Source organism: Athene noctua, chromosome 3 (genome assembly GCF_965140245.1).
Source record: "Athene noctua chromosome 3, bAthNoc1.hap1.1, whole genome shotgun sequence".
Classification (NCBI taxonomy): domain Eukaryota; kingdom Metazoa; phylum Chordata; class Aves; order Strigiformes; family Strigidae; genus Athene; species Athene noctua.
In genome coordinates this window covers 24,599,317-24,624,670 of record NC_134039.1, presented here as the reverse complement: position 1 = coordinate 24,624,670, position 25,354 = coordinate 24,599,317, and the positions used below count along the sequence as shown (strand labels likewise).

General features: G+C 39.2%; 1 protein-coding gene across 9 annotated transcripts in view; it reads right to left on the bottom strand.

The window, feature by feature from the left end:
* Positions 1 to 1,774: 1,774 nt before the first annotated feature.
* The window catches only part of ABCC9 (ATP binding cassette subfamily C member 9), a 76,344-nt gene continuing 52,764 nt past the window's right edge, over positions 1,775 to 25,354 (bottom strand). For 7 of the 9 annotated variants that reach the window (XM_074902316.1, XM_074902320.1, XM_074902321.1 and 4 more), the window contains 14 exons: positions 24,645 to 24,793; positions 23,784 to 23,853; positions 22,818 to 22,975; positions 20,067 to 20,159; positions 17,265 to 17,367; positions 14,948 to 15,049; positions 11,997 to 12,117; positions 10,890 to 11,020; positions 10,256 to 10,334; positions 7,254 to 7,362; positions 6,914 to 7,017; positions 6,068 to 6,201; positions 5,640 to 5,702; positions 1,775 to 3,498 (listed from right to left, as the gene is read on the bottom strand). In XM_074902316.1, the coding sequence (XP_074758417.1) occupies positions 3,361 to 3,498; positions 5,640 to 5,702; positions 6,068 to 6,201; positions 6,914 to 7,017; positions 7,254 to 7,362; positions 10,256 to 10,334; positions 10,890 to 11,020; positions 11,997 to 12,117; positions 14,948 to 15,049; positions 17,265 to 17,367; positions 20,067 to 20,159; positions 22,818 to 22,975; positions 23,784 to 23,853; positions 24,645 to 24,793 (1,554 nt within the window). In that variant the 3' untranslated portion in view covers positions 1,775 to 3,360. Of the gene's footprint in view, positions 3,499 to 4,315; positions 4,486 to 5,639; positions 5,703 to 6,067; positions 6,202 to 6,913; positions 7,018 to 7,253; positions 7,363 to 10,255; positions 10,335 to 10,889; positions 11,021 to 11,996; positions 12,118 to 14,947; positions 15,050 to 17,264; positions 17,368 to 20,066; positions 20,160 to 22,817; positions 22,976 to 23,783; positions 23,854 to 24,644; positions 24,794 to 25,354 lie in introns of all 9 variants that reach the window. The other 2 variants (XM_074902318.1, XM_074902322.1) reach the window with 2 other exon arrangements.

Genomic DNA, 25,354 nt, shown 5'->3' with positions numbered 1-25,354 from the left:
GGGGGGAACTCTTTTTCAGGGAATGTAGTGATAGGACGAGGGGTAAGAGTTTTAAACTGAAAGAGGGTACATTTAGATTAGATATAAGGAAGAAAATCTTCAGGATGCCCAGAGAAGTTGTGGCTGCCCCCTCCCTGGAAGTGTTCAAGGGCAGGTTGGACGGGGCTTTGAACAACCAGGTGTCCCTGCTCATGGCAGGGGGTTGGAGCTAGATGATCTTTAATGTCCCTTCCAACCCAAACCATTCTATGATTCTATAATTGGCAACAAGGGATCCTACTCCTATTTTGCTGCTTCTGTCAGAGAAACACTTAACAGAAAAAGAAATGCAGATGAGATGAGAAATATGATTCAGGATCTCTCACAGAGATGTCCATAGTTAGAAATGTATACATGGCCAGTGTTGCATTCAAAGGTCATTTTTAAAAGGAAGAACTTAATAGTTCTAGAGTATATCATCACAATAATAAAAGCTTGCTTAGTTCAATGCTTGGAAAAAACAACCAACCAACCCCAAAACAAGATGATGCTAGAGTAAGCGTCCCCCTGAACAGGAGGGTGTTATCACAGAAAGCTAAAGCAAGCCAGGGGAATAAGGAGAGTGACGCAGACCTGTGTCAGAGAGAAAATGGAGCAGAGGGTATGGACCTAAATCAGGAAGAATGGGAGACTGTAGACTGAATAAGGAGCATTCAGAGATACAAGAAAGAGCCTCAAAGAGGGTATGATATAAAGAGATGATGAAGAAAAAGAAGGAGGCTGTGGCAAGAGAGTAAGGGCTAACCAGCAGAAGAGGCAGTGTGACAATAGTCAAAGAAGTAAAATTTCCAGACTGATGTTTCCTTTACAATGTATATGTCACAACCTAGGGAAACTGCTCCTAAGGAGTTGTTCACATTTGTGAACTTTACATGAAATTAAATTTGCTTCAAAGACTTTGTCCCTTCTGTACCATTCTTAGTAACAAAACATCTGTGCAACTGTTGGGATTACCCTCCTCCATTAGAGGAAAACACAAAAAAGCAAAGTTCAGCCTAAGCACTTGGTGAGTATATAACATCATATGCACAGTGGCTATAATGCAATGGGATCTAGTATATCTACAGCAGTTGATTTATGTTTGCTATCTCTCTTAGGATTTGTGTATGTTGAATAGGATGAATTGCTTCAGGAACCAAATTGTGCTTTTAAACCTGCTAGGCAGCTGTGGGATACTCTACAATGATCATCAAACATTTTGACCATAGTTAATGTAATACTAGGGCCAATATTCCTGCAAACCTCCCTCAGAATGAATGAAACATGCTGGTAGGTTTTTTCTCATTCCATAATATATTTTCTTTTCTACATGTTTAAACAGCAGTGTAAAGTTCTATAGCTCTGGAGGGATGAATGAGCAAAGAAGGTACTTCTTAAACCTGGGTGCTCCTTAAACCCTGGCTCTGGGACAAATGTAAGAGGAAAGAGGAACTAATTATTGGTCCCTCTTAAGTACTACAAGATACATGAAACAATCCCAGACCCATGTCAGCCATTTAATGTAATGGGAACCAGGAGCACACTTAACTACTTGGAACCACTTAAAATACATCAGGATTGCATTGTCATCAAAGATACACAATTAAACAAAGTTATTTGTACTTCATCTTTATACTGAGTCTGACAGCAATTAATCCAATTAGCTTTTCACTGAAGACAATGAAGTTAAATCAACAAGGATTTTGGCCTTTTGGCTCTGAAATCTGTGTAACAACATGCACTTCCGCTGCAAACATCTGCTTTATTTTTTTATTTTCTTTGTATGACAAAGGTCAACACAGGGAATTAATCCAGAAAAGAGCAAAATCTTTTCACAGCAGTAGACAGGGTAATCACAGAAGTACTTCCCCTCATAAAATGTTCAAGACTGAGCTTTTTTGTTTAGTTGTGTCACACAGCTTTTTTTTTCAATAGTTAAGATAGAAAAATAAAAAGATAAACCACTGTACCATTTTTACACTACCAAACTAAATGTAATCCCAATTTTAAGTCCTTTAACTTCTCCAAATTTCATAGCATTATTTTTTTGCCAAGTACTGTGCCTTATGTTCTTTTAATTACACTAGAAATAGGCTTAAGTGAACCTAGTGTTCTTCCTAAATCTTATAACAGTAGATGAATAATAATCACATTGAATACTACTAGTGAAGATGATTTCTCAAGACATGCCTTTGGAAGTGTGTCTGTAAAACTCCTTCTGGAGGTTTACTGTCCATTGTGCAGTTATCATGGTTCAGAATCTAGCCATATGCGTTAGTCAAGTGCAAGCAACATTTTCAAAGCTGTGTGATATAAATATGTATCCAAATTCACCTAAATTCTTGAAGATATAGTAATAATTTGAAAATGATACCTTCTTGGACTAGATCTGTTTTAGAGATAAGCCAGAAATGTGTAATAGGAAAAGAAAGGTTGTCCCATGATAAAAATTATGTGAAGGACTAAAGACATACAAAACAATTAGTGGTTGGCTAATTACATGCCATTTTAAGTAGAATATTTTAGTGGACATGTTTAAAAGATTGGCTAATATTAAGTTTATAAATTCAGATTAATATAAAGTCTTAAGATACTGGACAAAATTCCTCTATAAGCCTATCGAAGCATGCATAATCATAGAATGATTAGCATCTTTGAATGAAGAAAATCTGCAGAATAAATATGGATTTAGAGACTGACTATAGCAATAAGCCATCATTGCACTGAAAAACAGTAGTGACAACTATAGTGTGCTAACTAAAGTGAAGGACAAGAAGATTTTCCTTATTTCTGATTAAATCCTTTCCCTCTTTCACTGCTTCTCCATTACACTTTATGAACAAAGTTTATGCCTTTGAAATGCGGCAGATTGCCCCAGGTGTTAACAGTTTGGATTTGTTTGGTTGTGTTTTTTTAATTTTTCCCCACTGGGGATAGAATGCTTCTGGGGATCTCTTGTTTCCTTGACAAACTGCACGATTTGATTGCTGGTTCCAGCATAACATATGCAGTTTATAAGAGCAGTGCATTCTTTCACTCTCTATAAAAGAAAATAAAGCCACTAAAAAGTCTAAGAAAAATGCCAAATTCCCAAGAAATAAAACCTTCTGATTCTGTGTGTACATGAGCATGTGTGTGTGCAGTTTAATAGCTTTTGAATGAAGTGACGTTTTTATTGCTTTGAGGCATATGTGTATTGCAATTGGTTTTATTATTTTGGAAGATGGAAGTGTGAAGAAGAAAGCTCTAAAAAAAAGAGATAAAAGTGATGTTACATTGAATAGAAAATATTTGCATTTCATTTGTTTAAAAATAAGCTATTAAAATGCATCATACGATTCTTCACATGTCAGCCCGGACAAATGAAGCAAAGATGCCATCTTCTTGAGAAAGTAGGTTCTCAGGCGTATCATATTCTAAAATGTTCCCTCGCTTCATGACGATGACCAGGTCTGCAGTTAGAATGGTGTGAACCCGATGCTGCCATAAAGAAAAGCAGACAGAAGTTTTCATTATGATAATTCTCACTGCAGTTCATTAATGGAATTCACTAATGCAAGGCACATGAAGTTGGTGAAAGGCTATCCTTGTTTGTAGTGGTATTTGGAGTGGGTTCTTGTTCTTCTTTAATCTGAAGAGATCTCCAATTACTTTTACAGCCTCTGCCACAAACCCTGAAAATACTTAAACATGCACTTCACTTTAGGTCTGTTAATTGCCGTTATGAACAGCACAGCTGCTGGAATAAACCCTACAGTGCCACTAAAATACATCTTCCCCTTTAGGAAATATGGGTGAGAAACATCCTGGGTATGCATGCACTGTCAGGTGGCTTAGTGTTCTGCCCTGCTCCTTGGTACCCCGACTGACTACTCTGCATTTATTTTAGGGCACTTCTGGGTTGTCTCCTTCTGTAAATAAATTTGCTCCCCCTGAGATTAACTTTGTACTACAGGCAATAGCCCCACAGGCAACAGGAATGTAAACAGGCTGAGTTTGTTTTCAGTTCTGTATGAATACAGCCAGTCAGGTATAGGCAGGACAAACTCTAAAAGTGTGATATTTCACTATAAAGGCTGAAGGTCAGGGATTACTTCATGGGATGGATTCCTTTGACATGATAGATTCAGTATTAGCTCTATACCTAAGCTTTAGTTAAATATGATTAGCATAAATAGTCATGAAATTAAACAAACCCAGGAACTACATGATAAACACCTTCTTGCACTGTCATCTCAGAAGCTGTGCAGTAGAAAGGAAGTAGAGTGAAAGGAAACTAAAGAGGTAAAATAACTACCAAAGAGCCAGGAGTCTCGTGACTGAGAGATTCTACTTGTGAGTCTTCACCAAAGTGGTGAACAGGCCGTCCTCTTTGAGGAGTAAGTTTGAGGCAGTGTCACATTCAACTAGAAAGCCCTCAGAAAGGACTAGGACAATATTGGCATCCAAGATGTGAGATACACGATGCTGGAAAACAGAAAAGAAAAACAGGTGGGTGACGGAAGGATCAGCCATGAATGAAGAGAGGAAGGAAATGAAGCCAGCTCTGTGAGGAAAGCTAAATATTGAAGTGTGCCATTTGTCTTGGGACACCAACTTTAGAAAGGCAAAGCAAAAGAAAAGTGAGATTCCAGTCAGAAGGACAATACTGAAAATTTGAACAGCATGTAACTGAAGGAGAATATGCTTACTGTTAGCATCTTCAGCATTTACATATCCAAGAACCTTAGAGCCTATTGTAAATGAGCTAGGTTTGCCTGACACAAACTCGTCACTGACAGACTTGAGACCACAGTCCAGGAGGCATAACGCTAATCTCTAACCGCAGGACTGGATTCCAGACAAAGTAAATGAACTAGCTGTTAAAACATGTATTTATCTCATGGATAAAACATCTGTTTGTTGAGTAAGCCTGCTGTCACAAGGTGGAAGTACTCTTAATGTTATCTAATGTATGTCTGTGCATGTGTATGCATGTACATGTGCATACATATAAAAAAGTTATATGGAACTTTTGGGCACTAGGAGTGGCAGGAAAACAGGAAAAAATATCATAAACTTTAATTGAACAGATATTCATTTTCTGAGCAATTCCCATTGATTCAAATTTTTAAAACCTTTACCATAAACCCAACTTTTTATTCTGAAAGAGAGAAAAGATAATCCAACTTGAGAAACCATACCAAAAAGATTTTGAAATCTCATCTCCTTTTATAAATCTGTGCCATGATTGTACACACTATGCACAGACTTCAGAGGCTAAATTCAAATCTAGATTTTGATGGAACTTTCAATAATGGTTTAAACTATGGATTTGGTTTCGGTTTTTTAGCGAGAATGACTCAAATTTTCCTGGAGACGATGTAGATGCTGAAGTTTGCCTGTAAAGTCCTTCCTCAGACCTAAGTATTTTAGTTTGGCCTACTTGGTAGCAAGATAGCATTTACTGCAAAATTTCATGTTGATAGTATGTATGACTTGTTCTAGTATCTGGGAATATTCTGACCTTGTGTTTTAGGTTTATTTTGTGATGTTTTTAGTTTTATACAGTGTTTAACTGGTGAAAGGCAAGATTAACTGAGGAATAAGGAAAGAGACCTTTTGCTGGCATCAATACTTACTGCTATTGTTACAACTGTGCGGTCCGCAAAGGCAGTCATCACAACCTTCTGCAAAATGTTTTCCTACCAAAGGAAAAGGCTTTCTTTAGTTACTACATCCTTTTACATTTTAATTCGTGTGTCTTCAAGCACATGACAGAGGATCATGTTCCATACTATCTCTGATCTGCGCACCAGATTCTCAGTAATGAAATGCCATATCTGTGAAAGCAGTGATTTTCTAAAACATTTCATTTTGTCTTTTTTCCCTTCACCATAGACATCAATCCCCAAAACACATCAATAGCAATGGCTGAAACCACACACAAGAGAAAAGCAAAAAAGCTGTCAGGTTTTTTTGGCTAAAGAGATTTCATGGCTGAAATTTATGGGAGATGCCTCTTCTCCGTGTAGATCCATGCATCAGTGGTGCTAATTGATATACTCACTGTGGCCATGTCAATAGATGCTGTGGCTTCATCCATGATGAGAATGCTACTCTTACGAACAAAGGCTCGGGCCAGACAGAAGAGTTGCCTTTGCCCTACACTGAAGTTCTCTCCTCCTTCTGTGACCATTGCATCTGTAATAAAATCAGTTACTTTGAATGTTGACCCACTAAAATGAGGTATGTTCGTACAATCAGGACCCAGTGAGTTTGAGTGGGCACCATGAAAGCTCTGCTTGTGCACTATTCCAGGGACAAGCAAAATCCTTGTAAAAGCCAATAAACATGATCTTGAACGAACACTGGAATAGAGTGATACCAAGAAAAGTGAGCACAACTTTTTGGAAAAGGAGAAATATATCATTAAACAAATAGTTGGCACAAATAGTTAGCAAGTCTGGTAGACTGAAGGATAATACCTTAGTAATATGAAATACACATAATGTGGAAGGAAATATGTGAGTTTTCTTCATGATTCAGATCTGAAATTATAAGGAAAATGCTCTGTCAGTGTTCTAGACAAGAGCCACAACTCTGCTGGCAGAGTCAGATTCTGCTTATGGAGTGGAGGTAAAACTGCTCTTTTTTAACTCTTTGCTGACTAGTCACCTCACTATGATGCTGAGGTGCTGCAGGATTTTTCTGCAATGAGTGGAAGACTACTCTTTACCTTTTCAGTGAGAACGTTCTCTCCAGCATAGAGACAAGAATATTCATCAGGTGCCTGTGAACTTCTACCTGATGGTTCAAAGTGTAAGATTCTATGTATTTGTTTATATGTGTGCATGCTCATGCATGCATAATTTCATTATTGGCCTATGTTCTCAGAGACTTCGTTCAGACATACCAAGGCCTCCTGGCAATGACTTGACCATGTTCTTCAATTGAGCAATCTCCAAAGCTTCCCACAGTCTATCATCGGTGCACTTGCATTCTGGATCCAAATTAAAGCTGCAAGCAAAACCATAATAGGAGTCTTAATATTGCAATTACAGCTCTTTCAGGTCTTGTGCAAAGGAATATTTTGGCATTGTGTATGTTACTTGACTTCCCTTGGACAGACTGTGTAGATAGATTGGACTGAGCTAGGAAGGTTCCTGCCCTTTTCCATGCCTTCCTGTTCCACAGTGCCCATCACAAACATGCCATGAAATGCTGCTTGTCACCCCCCAGTGACTTACACCTACCGGATGGAACCACTGAACAATATTGGATCCTGGAGAATAATGGAGAGTCGGGAACGGAGAGTATGAAGAGGCAATTTGCTGATGTCTATTCCATCAATCACTATCCTCCCTGTTTAAAATAACACGCAGAAGACATGTGAAGGAATTGCACAAAGTGTGTGATCTGCAGGTAGCAGACAGAAAGATAAAACAGCTAGTCTGGGCTGGACTCCACATGATGAGGCAGCTTGTCATATAAACCTGATGAGTCTCTCAGCACTGTCATATAAACACTTGGAAGGTGAATGTATGTAGTAACACAAGCCAGAGTGAACCCAGCTTATTAGTGACACTGTTGCCTTACTCTCTTTATTTTTCTCCCCTGCCCCCTCCCTTAAAAGAAATATATGGCTTCCATGCTATGTGATTAATGATAGCACCAGAAGAATAATTTATTATGGGGCAACCTGAGCTTTACAGTCAAACAAAGTGAAAACAAGAGCAATTTATGTAATTAGCCACATCCTGTGCCTTTCTCTGTTCCCCTTGACTTCAACAGTTACAGAAGATATTTGAGACTGTGCACAATTTCTTTTACATTATGTATGTATGCGTCTGCAGTCCATACATCAGAAGCCAAAACTATCCTTTGAACTCTAGAAGGAATGAAGTAGCATTAACTTTTTAACAAGAGGCAGATTAGAAAAACAAAAAAGGATGTCCTACACCAAGGCATTTTAATACCATTCATGCTGGTTCCTACAGCTCAGTTTTATTTCAGTTTTGGTTGTGAATTAGCCACATACTGTTCTGCTAGCATAAGATTACTGGAAGCAGTCACGTTAATCACTCCTTACCCTAGTGTTCATTCCCCAACAAGAAGTTGCTGCAACAGCTGGGATACTTTTCCTTTTCTAGTCACTAGTTCAGGTCAAAAGCATATGGATCTCATCTGAAAATCTGATTTATGATGTACTGGGTGTGGCAACTGCTGGTATTCAGGCAAGGGAGATGGGGGAAATGTGTAAAAGAAACTTGGTTGGCTGCTCTCTTCCCTTGAATCCTCAAACAAAAGCAAGGAACTACTGACTCCACTGGCTTTCCCTGAACACAGAAACTTCCTTCAGGTTATGGGGAAGGGATGGGCCAGGGCAAACTGAATGAGGGTATCATAAAGGGTATTTTCATCAGGCTCACTTCTGCAGTTTCCCTGTGGATTACTTCACTGGGCAGTTGCGTTCTTCCCTGGGAAGTACCTAACATTAAGTTCATCAATTATCTCTCCCAACAGCAAGAATCTAACTGTGAACTGGCAAATACACAGATGTTCAAAGCTGTTCACATATGCCTCTTCTGTCATTCCCAATTGTCATGATACTGCATTTTGTAGGTTCCTCTGATTGGCCCAATTCCAATGAAAGACTTAATCCCCACCTAGATGGACTACCAATAGTCTTACACTTTTATTAGCTGGTGAGAGAAACCAGGATTTAGTTTGTAATGTGCAAAGCCCAATTATTTTCAGACTTTCATAAAGCCTGAATCAGATCATGACTTCAGCATGAGACATTAGTGTTTGCATAAACTTAAGCAATTCCTTTTCTTCACAAATGAAGACATGAGAGAAGGTTAGCAGGAGATGAGGTGGAATAAATTAATATGACATGCTTTGGGAATAGGGGAATGCATTTTTGATAGAAGCCATGGTGCTCAAGGAAAAGAAAAGAGCAGATGAGGAGACCTAAGGAAAAAAGTAAATTAGAGAGGAGCTGAGAAAGTGGGAAAGTAATGAGGGTGACCAAACAAGACAGAAGAGGAATGAGAGGTAGTTTGAACAGAGGGAAGAAAAAGGAAACACTAAAGAAAAAAGAAGGAAGCGAGAATAGGGGAGTAAAACAGAACATGTACAAATTTAAAGACATAATAGAGACATAATGGGCCAAGATGGACAACATGAATGAAATCTTGGCTCTAGAAGAGTTCCTGTAACTTTTATTAGAGCCAGGGCTCCACCCAGAAGTGGACCAGCATAAAGGCCAAATATGGGTCTAGCTGAGAGAGAGAGGGATGCTCACAAAGGATAAACAGATCTTGATTAGAAAAGACTTAGGCATTCCCATTGGGAAAAATCAGGGATACAGAAGGAACAGGCAAAGAAAAGATACAGAAAGAAGATTAAAGTAGAAGGAAGCTTAAAATTGACCATAAACATAATTATTATTGTTTGCACTATTTATATACCCAGGAACCCCAGTCATGAATCAGAAACCTATTACCATAGATATGTATAGGCACAGAACCACAACAAAAGCAAATATTAGCTGCATCAGACTTGTCTTCCCACATCCTACAGGCATTTTCCTAGAAAATGTTCCTTATGCAATGGCTAAATTAGAAACATCTTTGAAACAAAAAGATGACTTTCCAGTCGGTTTCCATATTCCCGCAACAACACACACGTATATCTGTTATAAATGCCAGGATGCATATTGCTGCATACCAGTCCACGCCAATTAGCTGGGAGAGTGAAATGCTGCAGGAGTGAAACCAGCAAAATATTTCCAAAACCTTTAGTCAATTTCTGCTGTAGTTGTGGGAAACCACAATAAAATAAAAATAAATATCAAGGGAATGGACTTGTGGAGATCTAGTTTCTATTCTGCTACTATTTTGACAGCTATTATAAGATAATGCAGTTATTCTTTCGGAGAAATTTAGAGGCTCCAAAGGGTTGCATATTTTTTCCGACTATCTCAAAAATGGCATATTATTTTGTCAGACCATACACACAAAAAATTTTAAAAATTAGGAGTATAATCTGTGTGTAACATTCCCTGGAAGAACAAAGCGCTACTCACAATAGGACACCGTACTTTGAAGGATCAGGCATAACAAGCCTCATTCTAATCAAGTATCTTCTGAGCCTGAGAGCCATATAAACTATCAAAAAGTCTCCTCACTTCTTCTGAAGAAATAAGGGGGAAGCAGGTCAGGACAGACAACATACTCCAGTGAAAACTAACCATCAAATATGTCCACCATTCTGAAGAATGCCAAAGACAGGGATGACTTGCCGCTGCCAGTACGACCACAGATCCCAACCTGCAAAAGAACACAAGATGTTACTTACAGGGGGAAGCTGTAAATCAGACTAGCAACTGATTTTGGGAAAGCAGGACTGGATCACCCTAGTGGTGAGTAGAAAGGTCCTTCCTAATGGCTGGTGGCAGACCAGCACAGCAAGCACACTCCCCTTTTCTGCTTCTCAGCATCATAAGGACTTGTCCCAGGAAATTTTTGAAACTTCAGCATTTTGATCTGGACTCCAATGTCACTATATGCTGAAATGTGAGATATTCTTACATTTTTACCCAGTTCCAGTCTGGTGTTCATCTAACCTCATTTGGCCACCTAGGCTCACTCTATGCGAGGGAGATGGACTTGGAAAGAAGTGGGACGCTCAGAGGGAAAACTGATCCCAGCCTAAAATAAAATGTCATCAGTTTAAGTTTCTCGACTCATGTCCAGGGACCTCAGAGAGGACCATCAAGGTATATAGCTGTCACTACAAGTTGTTGCTATTCTTGCTCTTCTGCCATCTTAGAAAAGAAAACACAATAAGGAATGAGGATGATAGGTAATTGCTTAACTTGGTACCTTTTGTCCTGGTTTGATATATGCCTTAACATGCTTAAGAACAGGTTTCAGGTTGTTTTCATATCGAACACATAAATTTTCAATCTTGATTTCTCCTTCCTGGGGCCAGTCTTTGGGGACTTGAGAGGGATCTGAAATACCAAACCAAACCAAACCAAATTCAATCAGAGGGTCACCCTTTATGACATTCCCTTTTCCCCCTCTCTCCTGCCTGGGCACTTTCCTGAAGCCACTCCAGAAATGGACTCCCTTTTCCCTGCCAAGAGGGAGCTAGGAACTGCCCGGCAGGTGCATTAGCACTTAGCTTCCAGATCTCAACACGTAAGAAGAGAGGGCAGATGCTGAAATGGCTCTTGGCAACAAAATGGAGAGAAGCTAAATGAGCAGAGAAGAATGTAGTGTCAGTGCAGTGTTAACATGCTCTTTGGTCAGTAACTGGCACAGGAAGGGCAGCACAAGGAAGGATGTTGTTACTGCTGTGCAATACGAGCTGTTGACATTATCACAGCTCATATTTCATCCTGATTTGTAAATACACAGGCAGGTTTTGTCTCCAGACTAAGGGGCTTGTCTTTCCAGGGAAACTTGCTGACCTGTGAGCCTTTTTGGTCTTGCATTTCAAGCACTTCTAAAATACCAGTCAAAGCCAATTTGAAATATGTGGAGTATGAACACCAATGTGCAGTTCAGGAAAGAGTTGGTGAGGTCTGATTGCCAGTGTGACCCAGTCTTGAAGTCCCCATTTGCTGCAAAGATGAGAGATTCTGAAGCATGTGACTGATGGTGCATTTACAATTTTTACCCATATTTTTATTTTCTAAATAACTACATGGATGTTTTGTTCATCCCATCTATAACTGTGCCCTGGTACTTTCTGATTGTGTAGGGCCATGCTCTGTCTTCTTGGCATTTGGTAGTTTTGGGTTTTTTTATGTTGACTAGCATGGGCTACATATCTCATAGCCGCTTTTGGCTGTCCTTGTCACTCAGATCAGAGGGAGTTCCAACACGTCAATGAGAACAGATTTTGGCCACCAAAGATGTGTATACATTTTGCATGCTTTCACAATTACCACATTAAAACCCCAAAAGATTAGAGTGCAATACCCAAGTAGCCATCATAGTTTTCTGACTCCATGTTCAGGAAGCTGTGGACTTTCTTTACTGCACCCATCTGCACCTCCAGATCAGCCAGATTCCTCACCACCCAGTTCAGATAGTTGGTTATCTGCATCACAAAATGAAAGCAAGGACAGGGTTCAGCCTTCTGTCTATTCACCTACCTGTTTGCAAATAAAGGTTGGGTAAATTTGTAAAAGTCTTTGTCCTGACTCAGCACAGTGGGTTTGTTACTGACTTTACAACAGTTCAAGACTCAGTGCAACAGCATCAACTACCTAATAAGCCAGTTGTACTCCAACACAAACAACCCTGACATAGTAATTTAGTGTTCAGTATTCTCATCCTTTTTTTTTGAAGGAGCACTATGGAAAGGTTGTACCTACTGTCTGAAGATGTGGCTGATTAAGGGAATCTCTTGTTCTCAGCATCTAGTAATCAGTACTGAAAGGCATCTTTAAGCACACAAACAGAAAATGAATAAAAATTTGAAGTGTTGTTTGGAAATATGACATTTTCTAATCTTTCAAAGACTGTAACTAAGGATTAAGAAAGTTCACTTTGCGAATATATTGAAAATAATTGATGGGAATTTAATTTCTGTTTCTGTGTGCATATTTAGATAATTAATTTCTCTCTGTGGAAAATGTGAGGTTTTTTAGCATAGAAATATACAACAAAAAACGTATTATCAGCTCAGTGGTATTTCCTTCTTGGTTTTTATTCCCATCTGTAATGAAAAGGATTTGATCAATAGTAAAGGTACTACCTGTAGTAGATAATAGTTGATAATTAGTTGTCTAACAATGCCCAGTGACTTAGACAAACTGATCCCTAGTCAGGACTGACTATTTAAAGCTGAAAATTGTAAAGCAATTTCCTAAACATTTCCTAAATGTGCCTAAGTCTGTACTTAGGTGCTCATGTAAAAAAACCCTGATCTTATTAGGAACAGCTGATTGACAATCACCTTCAAAAACTGAGATACTTTACATAACTGATTAAAGGTCTAGAAACTTAACACAGTGAAAACAACTCGTACACAAATATATTCAGAGAAAGGTTTTGCCGTTTGTTTGTGGGAAATTGCTGAATCTGCCAAGTAAGAACTTTATTATGAATAAATCACCCAGCCCCACTTCTTTTTCACTAACTTAAAAAACTGGTCCAACAGGCATACAGTATATAATTTTCACTGAGATTCAGCAATAACGTTTGTTGTCAATTTAGAGGATTTAGTTGCTTGATTTATCCTTAAATAGAGTTACTTAAGGGGATATTATTTTCTTTGTTGTTTAGAAACCTGTTCATTCAGTGTCCAGCTTTTGAGTCAGGAAGTTACAGAAATGGGTTTGCAGGTAAGATAAACACTGCAGAACTGCTGCTTGAGGAATAGCAGGCTGCAATCACAGACCTGGCAGATTTCATAACAGAGCCTGGCATCTGAAAGGCTCTACCCATTATTTCAACCTTCATCACTGCTGTGCAAGGGAGTTGGCAGTGTTTGTACAAGGGGAGAGAATAAGTTTATGGATGTCTACTGTAAACACAATGTTGGTACAAACAGTTTGCTCTCATTTGGGTCCAAACATAAGCCCTCTCTTAGCTCCAAAGAGAAATGATAGAAAAACCTGTGTCAAGGGACATAGGTAATGATCCAACTGCATTCTAAATTTCATCAGTGTCACTGTGGGGCAGGAGAGAGAGACAGGTAATCACTTGGTGACTGCAGCATTTTTTCCTCTGATATGCCAGACTTCAGCACATGGCTAAATTTACACTAATAATCTGTTTGCAAACACAGACTAAATACAAAGAAGGCAAAGATGATGCAGACATCCTGGTGCTTCCAGATCTCTGCTAACGAAGCAGTATTATCAGGAATGTTTTCAGAGTGCAGCTGAAGCAGTGGGACTGATTCCCAGTTGCTGGCAGATTCTTACACTGCTGCAACAGCGGCACAAAGGGGATCTAAGGTCACCCTAAGGCAACGGCTGAGAACTTTCTGTTGTAACCATGGGCTTGCCAGCATTTACGTGCAAAGCCAGATCTCAGTATTAGACACCAGTATTAGACCCATACCCATATCCCTCCCTCAGACCAGTGCCATAAAGCAGCCAGATTTTTGCTGTGCCAGCCATGATTTCAGAAACTCTTCCTGCCACTATCCTCATCATGCTTTTGTCCCCACTCTCATGGTTAATTCAGTGATATTTCTATTCTCTATTGGTGATTGTACTCACTCTGTGCTCATGATGCACTCTCAGCTTCTCTTACAGCCTAGTACACTAAAACACTGTTCCTTCTCCATGATTCAGCTCAAATAGTTCACTGCTAAGTATAGTGTCAAAATGCCAGCATGCCCCCAAAATCTCGTTGTTCCTAACCCCATCTCCTCTGCTTTTCTACTGCTCCCTGTCATGATGATGCCATGCCCACCAGCCCCAAAAGTCTCAATCCCCAGATCCATTCAGAATTGCATGGGCAGTATTGGGCATCTGAGTAGTTTCCCTCCAAAGGCAGAACTGGTATTTTTGGTTCTTCAGTAATTATTTTATTTGGTCTTTGGTTAAAGATTACCCAGGTTATGACAGTCTGTGGAACAGTATTTTCTGGCAGGCTTTGCTATATACAGGCGGAACCAACATTGTGTTGTGCAAAACAGAGTGCACAGCAGGTCTTCTTACGCATTTTTAATTTTCCTGCTCTGCTTGAGAGCATGCAGGGCCTGGGAATGGTTGTGTTTTTTTAATTGGCTCATAAAACCTGAAGCAAGTCCAAGTTGCCCTGAACTCTCTCAGCTTTGGCTCAAATCCATTATTTGCAAGATTGTTTTTTTCAAGATTAAGAAGGCTGGAAGATAACCATGTATATTTAAAAAAATACTGTAAAATTAATACATTGGTCTGAAAGTTCTTATGCTTTGCCTTGATACATACCGTCAGAGCATACAGGAGACCTAGCCCCACAAACCCCGAGTTAGGCCCTTCAGTGATGGAAGTGACAGCTGCAGTCAGAACTATACAAGCACCAAGGTAATCCTAGAATGAGAGAGATGGGGAGAGAAAGATTCTAGGCAACATTAAAATGCAGCAACAAGAAAATTTATTTCATTGCACAGCAGGTCCACTTTACTGAGGATTATTTCTATACTGATGTCTAGTCCTTAATTCACTCCAAAACTAGGGGAGATAAAAAAAATCGAATGAGCACATAAAAAAATTTAAAATCGTAAGAATGGCGTAATAATGACACCCTTAATTCTACCACTAAAACAAATCAGTTCCACTCTCTCCACTGTCCTTCAGGTCTTCTCAGACATGGGTTTGTGCCCCCCAAAAGAGAAGTATCAGTGACTTCACAAAATCCATGAAGAATTTTGGTAGAATTTATACAGGTCATGCACATGTTTTATTGGCACAAGTGGGCAGACTGACAGACAGTGTTTATGTCATGCAATGGGACACCATGCATGGTGAAGGCATCCCTAAGCCTGCTATATGCTCACAGCCTGCAGTGAATCACCATGTGGGTGCTGGCAGTGTGGACTCTGAAAGCAGTAGAGCTGTGTAGTTGTGGTGCTGCAGTAAGCCTTGCTCTGGCCACAGCACTTTGAGTTTCAGAGTTATTCTGTGGTAGATACCTAAAGGCTCTCAGCTCTGTTGCATGGTGATGACTTGCTTTACAGAAATTGCTGTGTAGGCTGTATTAGAAAGATCTAACTTCTAACAACCTTTGCAGGAGCTTGAACCCATCTTCTTGATGTGTACCTCAGTTTTGAAGTGAATGCCACATGTGATGTCATGTAGTTGTCAAGGTGCCTGATTCACGAGACTGCTGGTATTTCCACTCTCCCACTGCTCCCTGCATTATGTTTACTTTGGATTACAGAATTAGCATTTTCCATCCATTTCTTCTCCTCCTCTCTGATAATATCCTGCCTGGAATCTTTCCTTCTAAGATTTGAAATGAGGGCTTCCTAGTTCAACTGTCTGTAAAAAGTATGATGAGTAGATGACAGACTCAAACTTAACATCTACAGGGAAGTAGAAGCACAATGTTCTTGAGTCTCCATCAGCAGCTGAGACAGAACTTCACAGTCGCTATTAAATCCTACAGACTTTTGAGTGATCTTAGTACCCCTGTGCCAGTAGGCTGAGCTAAATGATAGTTTCCTTGGAAAGACCACATTATTTATAATTCTATGATGAAGCAATGCATATTCTTGTATCAAATTCATTATGCACGTAAGCAAGGCTAAGACCATGAGACATTAACAGGCATTGCCACAGCTTATTCCAGGACTGGCTATTGCTCTGTTATTTATATGTCTTGATTTGGAAGCAAGTAGAGTTGATCTTGGATGCTGTAGGAAGCCAAAAGTTTCATGTACAAGAGCAAGCTTTGCCATCATAAGAAATGGAGCACAGCCAGCATACCAGGAAAAGAAGGTGAGCATACAGCCTTTGATATGAGGATGAATCATGCCCATTACTATTTGTGTCTAGCAGAAGCAGGTCACTGCTCTGTTTATTCACTGCTCTTTTAGTGTCAGATGAATAAGGAAATCACAGTGACTTTGCTTGCCTCTTCTCACCTTGCTGATCAGGAAAGTTCCTGATGTACTGTCCCTGGAGAGCCCCCATAAAAGCCAGGAGCCTATCTCACTGGCAATATCTGCATTGTGCCCGATTGTCATTTGGTTTTCTGTTGGAGTCTAGTTCTACCACCTTTTGTGATACTGAACACTAAAATCACAAACATTACGGCCTCACAGCTGAAGTAGGGTCTTAAATTACAGCTATGGGATTAAAACTGGTGCTGGAGAGATACCTCAGGACCTGGAAGCTCAGCGGTGCTTAAAACAGCCCTGTCAGAATGATGGCATAGTTCATGAAACTACTAGAAAGCCATGCTCTGGTTTGAAAGTAGTTCTTGCAGCAGCAGTTCTGCAGATGCCACACAGTAGTAGAGAAAGCCTTGCTTCAAATTATGTAAATGTTTGTTTTTGCACTCTCTTCAGATGCTAGACATCAAAACAGCAAAAGATGAGGGAGACTTGTATTTTCTTAATCCTGGCCAAGAAAGCTGAAAAACCCCTATGGGTTTAACATAAACAATCCCGATCTATTTTAAGGAACAGTGTGTATAATCTCATTGTGAGATTATTTCTCATCATTATCTTCTCTGCATCAGACGAAGTCTCTGTTTGCTTCCAAGGTTTCAAAACCATGGCTGGGATGAAACTGAACGTACCGTCCTGACCTCCAGCCATCTGTTGGCAGCCGATAGAAATAAATAGGCAATGTTGTTCGTGTCTGTTAGTTCCAGCATACGTTGTTTAAATCTGGCTTCATGCCTGCCAAGAGCAAAATTGTTATATTACAACATGTTACACACTCATACACAAAAGGATGAAGCATTAAACTCTTATCTCCCTCCCCTCCTTCCAAACCAAAACTTTTTGCTCTTCTGCTTTTGTAAATTTTGTGTTAAAAACTCTTCCCTAAGGACCCATACCTGCTGCCAGGGCTTTCCTTAACCAGGCATTGGTTACAATGGAGAGGAATTTGTTAGACAAGAAATTATATTGGACTAGATTTTGGATCAGAGCCTGTCCCCTCAAATGGGGTGAGAGGGCCGAGTTATACTTCCCAGAGCATATCTGCTTTTATAGCTGTGGACTGTGGCTGCTGTTGCCCTCTGGTCCTCTCACTGGTGAGCACTGCTGTGGCCCCTCACTTCTTCCTCGCAAGCTTCTAGCAGGAGCAGAGAGCTTACCAGTCAGCTTAAAATCTGATTTCAGAAGTTACCCGGCCAGCTGCGGAAGTCTTCACCAGTAGTGACATTTCTAAGGTTTCAGCTAACGTAGACTGTAGATTGATCAGTAGATCAATACCTTTCTGCTACTCGGCTCAGCTGTTTTCTCAGCCAGTCACACCTTGCCTAAGCAACTTGGAAAAACTATGAGGGAGAGATATAGATCATTTCCAAGTTACAGAAATGAGTGTCGTTACCTCCACCATCACTTGTTTCCCTCTCACCCACGTAATGCCAGTCAGATTTGAAAAACAGTGCAAGGATGCCAGAGAGCCTAAGAGCCCAGGTACGCTTTGGGAGGGCAGAGGGAAATCTCTGTTGGTCTAAGTGTAGTAAATTCATGGTGCCTTGCAGTACTTTAGGTCAAATGGAAACCATTTTGTTTTTTCATATTCTATTGTCTCCCTCACTTGAATAAACTAGCTGAACTTCACTCAGCAGTTTATCATCTGTTTTACCATGGCAAGCTCTTCCATTCTGGTCTGAGGGCCCTGCTGTGAAGCACCTGTAAATCCTGTTCTGCCAGAAACTTCTTTCTTTCTTTTTTTTTTTTTTTTTCCTTTTCCCACTGATACTTTATTTCCCTCTGTACAGCTTGTAAATACGTCAAGTAACCTCCCCAAAACAACAAATGGTAACAGTAATGACACAGGAAGGAGCAGAGATGCACTGACTATTTTGCTCATCTGCCTTTCTGACAGCAAAACTCCCATTTTTCTAATGGAAAATCTGACATGCTCAATCTGTATCTTTTCATCCACGTCCAGCTGATCTTCTGGGCAGTTTTAGACTTTTATCCTGTCAGATGACAAACAGCAAAGGTCACTGAAATCGCTTTCTGATCCAACTGTACTACTTTGTGGTAAATTATGTGACAAGCTGCTCTATTTTATCCTGGAACATACTGAACTCAAACTGCAGAGGATGACTAACAGGACTATTAGTAAATACAAGCTTGCTGACAGAAAACACTGGAGATTTCAGGTTTGGTTGACAGTGGAGAACAGACAGGGAAATGAAATGGCTTTGATTAGCACCAGAGATCATGGAAAGCTCAAGTGATGGTTATGATGCCTACTCCTTCCCTAGGACTGCCTTTTGCTCTCTGCCATCCAAGACCACATTGCCTTTTTGTAAGGTAAAGAAGAGTTGAACTGCTCCTTAGAAGTGCTAAGCTCCTCTTTCTCAGGAGATAAACGTGATGAAAGGCCACTTTCAACCTCTCAAGATGCATTCAGCATACATCAGCATCAGGCCTTATTTATGACAGTGTTTCAATACATCATTCTGGTTGTTAAAGCTTGTTAGAATATTTCTTGTTGAATATAAGCTTGTTAAAGTATTTCCTGTTGACCACTGGCTCACATGTCTTCCACTCAACATTTTTGCTTTTTCTGCCACAGTCCTTACCATAGCACTCTGTACTAATAGCCTAGGCCCTAAAGCTAGCTTGAACTCATGAAACAGTCTTAAGCTGATCAGATAGATGTGTAAACAGCATTGCAGTGATATCTGCACTGGTTCAAAATTCTACATTGTACAGAATGACTGCAAGTTACGCTTACTGGGGAGCAACATCAAGCCGGCACTTTAACAGTCATGCTAGCTATAATGTAGTGAATATACAAGGAGAATTTGGTCTATATTTCATGTAGTAAGTAGAGAAAAAAATATAAGCATGGAAATTTGGAAAAATTCTTTTAATCTTCTGGAATTTATTTTTCAGTTTTGGTTGACAAGGTTACTGTTGTAGTTTTCTTGGCAAGTCTCTCAAATTTCATACTGACTTTCAGTTGGAGACTGCTATAATGATGTTTCTCTGCTTGAGGAGTGTGTTAAATACAGAAATGATTTAGGGGCACTTGGATAGCACAGCTTGTAGGATAGAGCAAGGAGGTTTGAAGGAGTGGTGCCTGTGCCTGCCTGACAAAGGAGAGCTCCCTGCTGTCCAACTAAGGCATGGTTAAACTAGAGACACTGAAAGTTTAAATATCATATCCTAAAAAATTCATCATCTTAAATTCAGCAGAAAACCAATAGATAAATTTTTGCGTAACTGAAAATATACACAAGTGTTTAAAGGCATGGCAAATCAACACAAAACCAAAATCTCTTCCCTTTTCTGAGACAACATTCAAAGTCCACCAAATTCAACAGTCTTCCCTCAGACATACTTCAAGTAAGCTCCGTGTGCCAGACCAAAACCCAAGCCTCCCTCCAATCATTTGTTTTACTAACCTGAATGCTCTAATGGTGGTGAGGCCTTCAGCTGTCTCAGAGAAGTGACAGAGTAAAGGTAGCTGGGTGCTGTCGTCAAGTTCCTGGAGGTCCCTGGGAGTACGAAAAACAACAGACAGCCCTTACAATGTAAACATCTCCGTAGAATTTGACTGCATAACAGACAAGAACAGACATTTTATGTATTGCACATATTCTTTTCAAGATCACACAAAATAGTATTTCTATAGTATAGAAAGACACTGACGTGGGAATGTCACATTTCAAACATTCTGATTTATTAATAAAATTAATATCATTAAATTCAGAGCAGTTGATTTTAAACTGTTATTTGTGGATCTTCCATCAGGTATTTGTGTATCTGCAAGTTCATCTATTTTATTGCAACTGTAGCAGCCAGCCTAACAAATAGGGTGCCTTTGAATATAAAGCTTGCCTCATTTTGAGAATCTGTAAGTTCCACAATATGCTGAATATAGAATATAACAGACTATAGTAGACCTTCTATTTGTAGTACTAACATTATCACATTGGTTGATATAGAGATATCACTGACAAAGAAATAATATGAATGAGAAATTTCCTCAATTATTCAGCAATGGTATTTTCAAGACCTGCACGGAGCAATGATATTTAGGTCTAAAAAGCTCCAGTCTCCTGAAACAGCAATGTTTTCCAAACCACAGAGACAAATACATCTTTCTGTAACACTGCTATTGGCATAGCAGCCAGTTGTATAAACAGAAGAGAGGCCAGACCATTGATATTTAAAATCTTTATTAAAATCCTACTATGTTTGCACACTGTACTAGATAGGCCAGGAGAAATAACAGCTCCATGATGATGAATGTTACAGTATACAGAACTGAATTTGATGCTTATGTTTTGCTGATAAATATGTTCTCTTTCAAATTTATGATGGAAAATTCACATAAGTTTTTGAGAGATGTAATGGAAAATACAACAAAGGGTCAAAGTGCTGCAAGGAATACTGTAAATATTTGCATTTCTAAAAATTAATGAAGCTTATATGCCTGGAAAGTACTCCATGTAAGTTATAAATACTGGCTGAAGCAATTCCTTCATCCTACACTTCCCAAAACTATTATTTCTACAAATAAATTTGATTTATTAATTTCTATTGTGGATTAAAATAACACAAGTCAACCCTGAATGCTTCATAAGTGATTTAAAAGAGTTTAATTTAAACAGATTTTAAGAAAAACACTTGCTGATACACATTTTCTCAGAAAACTGTAAGGGAATAAAATGAATTAAGTACTTATGGACTTGCAGAGCCAATGGGTGCATGTGTATGTGTGTGCTGATTTACAGAGGAGATCAACCTCTTGCTAGCTTGCATGGTATGGCTATCAGTATAGCATGTGGGAAAACCAGGTTTGGAGATGGATGGAGACTTTACTTTCACATATAAAATACAGAGAGAAACTGTAGCAGTCCCCTGGGGTCTAATATATCAGATTTTGCCCACTCTTCTGTATTTTAAGTAATAAGTTTAAACAGTGTGCACTGCTATGTGTAGAAGACAGGGTGACACTCAGAAGACCACAATGGATTTAACAATGAAAACCAGGTCTCCTAGATTCCTCAGCCACCTTGAGACTGGTGTACTCCCACATACAGCTTTAGTTTGGAAACCTAGTGGTGAAAGAACAAGGTTTCTGAAAAATCTCAGAGAATTTAAGAAAATTATTTCAGAATTAAACATTTTTGTTTTGTGAATTCTGAATATAGAGTTTTCTTACGAATAAATCTCCTTGGATATTCTGAGGAAAGCAGATGAAAAGTAGGGTAAAGTGAAGCTAAATTATTGATATGTTGCTCTGTGCCCATCCTGCTTCATTAAGGGGAATAATTGACACAATTCTTTCTCAGGCTATGTAAGTAAGGGTATTATCTGTGAAGCCAGCTGTACTGGTATGCTCAGTTGAAAATCACCGTGTCTCTTAAAGGGTTACTGAAAAACAGCAGCTAATGCTTTACCATTAAATATACAATGGTACTGGCAACTGCAGAGACAGGGCCAGAAGTGACAGTTGCTAATGATCATAGGTTGTTCTGGCCTTCCTGCAGGTCAGCAGGCAGCTTGATGGGCATATTTAAGTACCAGAAAGTGGAATAAATCCAGCCAGAAATATGGCTGATAAAAAAAAAAAAAGCATGACTGATTGAATTTAAGAACACACTTCAGTGGCTTGCTTAAGATGTTTTACTAAATTATATGAAGAATTTCGCACTAGAAGCACGACTCTAAGAAATCATCACACTCTTTTTGCTGAAAAATTATATATATTATAACCAGCCAAACTGTTCGGAATGTGGAATGTTGCTGTACAGCGTAAATTACTTTCTGTGGAGTTTTTCCCAATATGAAAAAAAAAAAAAGCAGTGACTGACGTTAAGCCAGGAAGTTATTTTCCATTCTCTACTAACCCTCAAAAGGTCAAAGAAGAGCTGGCTCAGTTGATTAAAAAACTTCATGCTTATCCGAATTGAGCCAACAGTGTACAAAAGTGATGCAACTAATGTTACTTCCCCAAATATCCCATTTGTAGTCAGATCAGCTGGAAACATCCTCCAATGTGTGTCTCAAACTCATACCTCAGGATCAAAAGCAGGACTCCACGGCAATTTTCCCATCATTCTAGCTCCTATAAACTCACATTTCATCACAATTCTTATGTACAATTTTTTTAGAAGAAATTTTCAGAACAGTTTTTTAATACATACTTGGAAGCAACTCTGAAGTATTTCTGGATGAAATAAAATGCTATACCAAGAGGCACGAGGGCAACAAGGAACCATGGAGTGGCATAGGAAATCATTCCAATGGCTGACAGGCAGAGTAAGGTGGACCGGGTAAGAGACTCCAGTGTAGGAGGAATATGCTAGAGTGAAACAAAAACCATACATAAGGTGAAAATCACGAGCAGTACCACTATATGCTTTTTCCTATAGAGGACCATAGGGAAAGTGGAATGATACCACTGTGCACTCATTGATATTCTCCTTATTTAAGGGACCTTTATGTTTCTGTGGGCCTACTACTCAAATGTCCAGAGGTTAACAAATGAGACAGTAAGTTTTTTTCTAAAAGTCACTGTTTCAAAGATCATGGGGGAATAGGAGCAATTTCCACCTCATTTATATAACAGGCAAGAAAGAGATAACTGTTGTTCATATCCCAAATATTTAGAGAAACAGAATCCTCTTTTTCATAGCCTCTTAATTTTCCTTCCATGTTCCCATCACCCTTACATTCCGGATTATTGCTCATTCATATATTTTAACTCACAGCCATAGTGAAAGCATCTCTATCTGAAAGCTCTAAATTCACACGTGCTACAGCCAGGGTGGAACATCTATTTGTCATGTGTACTCCCATGTAGTTAAAGTCATTATATTCTACCCTGTTTCCAGTTTGAGCCCAAAATCTGGTGTTTTGCTAATCTACATCTTCCAACAGAAGGAACCAGTCTGCATATGACTAAATTAAAAGCCACCATCTCCCATCATGTTTGTTCTAATGGCTACCTGCCCTCATTACTACAAATGTGAGTTTGTTTATTATCATTCTCAGAGCCTGTTTTTGATGCCTTTCTCTACCAAATGTTTTAATGCATCATCTTATTCAGTAGCAAAGTGAAAATTTACAAAGCCAAGATTTAATAAGCCAGAGTATATTGATAGGTCTACCTGATCAATGATATTTGTATCAGCAGAGAAGCGATTTAGAATTAGCCCCAATGGAGTCATATCGAAGAATCTGTGGAACAAATTAAAAACAAAAAGTTACCTGAAAGAAATTCCAGTTTGGGGTAAAAAGTCCAGTCAGACAGAACACACAGCTGTGTCCATCTATTTTCTAAAACCAAGCAGTAAATATGAATAACATAACAGATCATAATGTCCACATCCTGACCCTCTAGATACTTCTCTTGGCATTTCCCCCTCAAAAAACTTTTAAGTCTCCCCTTCCAAAAACATACCATCTTGCCTCCTGCTCTTTCATCTATGCTCCCTCAAGACTTAAGATCCCTTCCAAAGATCACAGCCTGTCCCTGGTTGCTACTCAGCCTCCAGGATACCAGGACTCAGCTGATTCATGAAAGCACCATGATAACTGTGTTTGTAATGTAGGCACCCTTTTGGCCATCTTGCTGCCTGTGAGAGACTGTCGTTATTGTGCACAGAACCTGTCCCCAGCCATCAGAAGAAGTCTGGTGTCCACATTTTTTGACATCATACCTACTAGTCAGAGTGGGATCAGGGTGCTCTGGAGCTAGAACTGCACTCAAAGTTATCCTTGACACTCTAGCTTTGAAGGTGGTGACAGCTATTGGACACATTTCAGCCAGATAAAAAAAGGGATAAAATTTCACATGTTTTGACATGGATTTTTTTTTCCCTTAATTACCTCACTAGTTATTTTCACTTTTTGAGGTCTTGAAGGAAACAGGGAAAATACAAGAGCTTTTCACAGGAGTATCCTCCAGTTACAAAGAGGACAGGTTTTGATCATGTAGCTTTTCAGGAGGAATGTTATTTTTGCTGTACCTGATTGGTCCAAGGATGATCTTGTTTAGGAGATTATGGTGTAGGTTCTTGGCTGCTGTGAGGCCCATCCACTCCACAGTCAGAGATGTGATGAGGCAAAGGACAATCCCTGCTCCAGAGAGGATGCTGAAGACAGCTACATGATAAGTCTAATAAAATGACAAATACATAAATTCTAGAAATAAACACCCATTTCTCTTTTCTACTGGGAAGTTCCCAAGGTACTTGCTACCAATCAGCTATTATGTCATATCACTTATATTACATAATTATACTAATATAATCTTTGGGAAATAAAAGAACTATGATGGAACTGCTATTCATTAAGTTCACATAATTAGAAGATCTGGCAGTTCTAAGATCCCTCAACATAGTGATGAGTACCCTTCACGATCTTGAAGTGATAGAACTGTGAAGATATACTAACTGGAAAAATACAAAAGTATGCAGATTTTTAGTCAAGAAACTCAGACAACCGAAGTAGAACATCTCAAGAATTAAGACCTTTGAGAGATGTTGGAAAGTTCCACTTTACTAAGTTCAAGCACCACTAAAATTTCCAGAGGAAATCCTAAACAAATCTGCCAGGCCTATAACACATTTAAACCTTCTGAAAGTTCACTAAATGTATTCCACTGAGATATTTGTATACGAGTCAAATTTACAGATATAAGCAGATTGTATTTAAGTAGTACATTTGAAGAATTTAT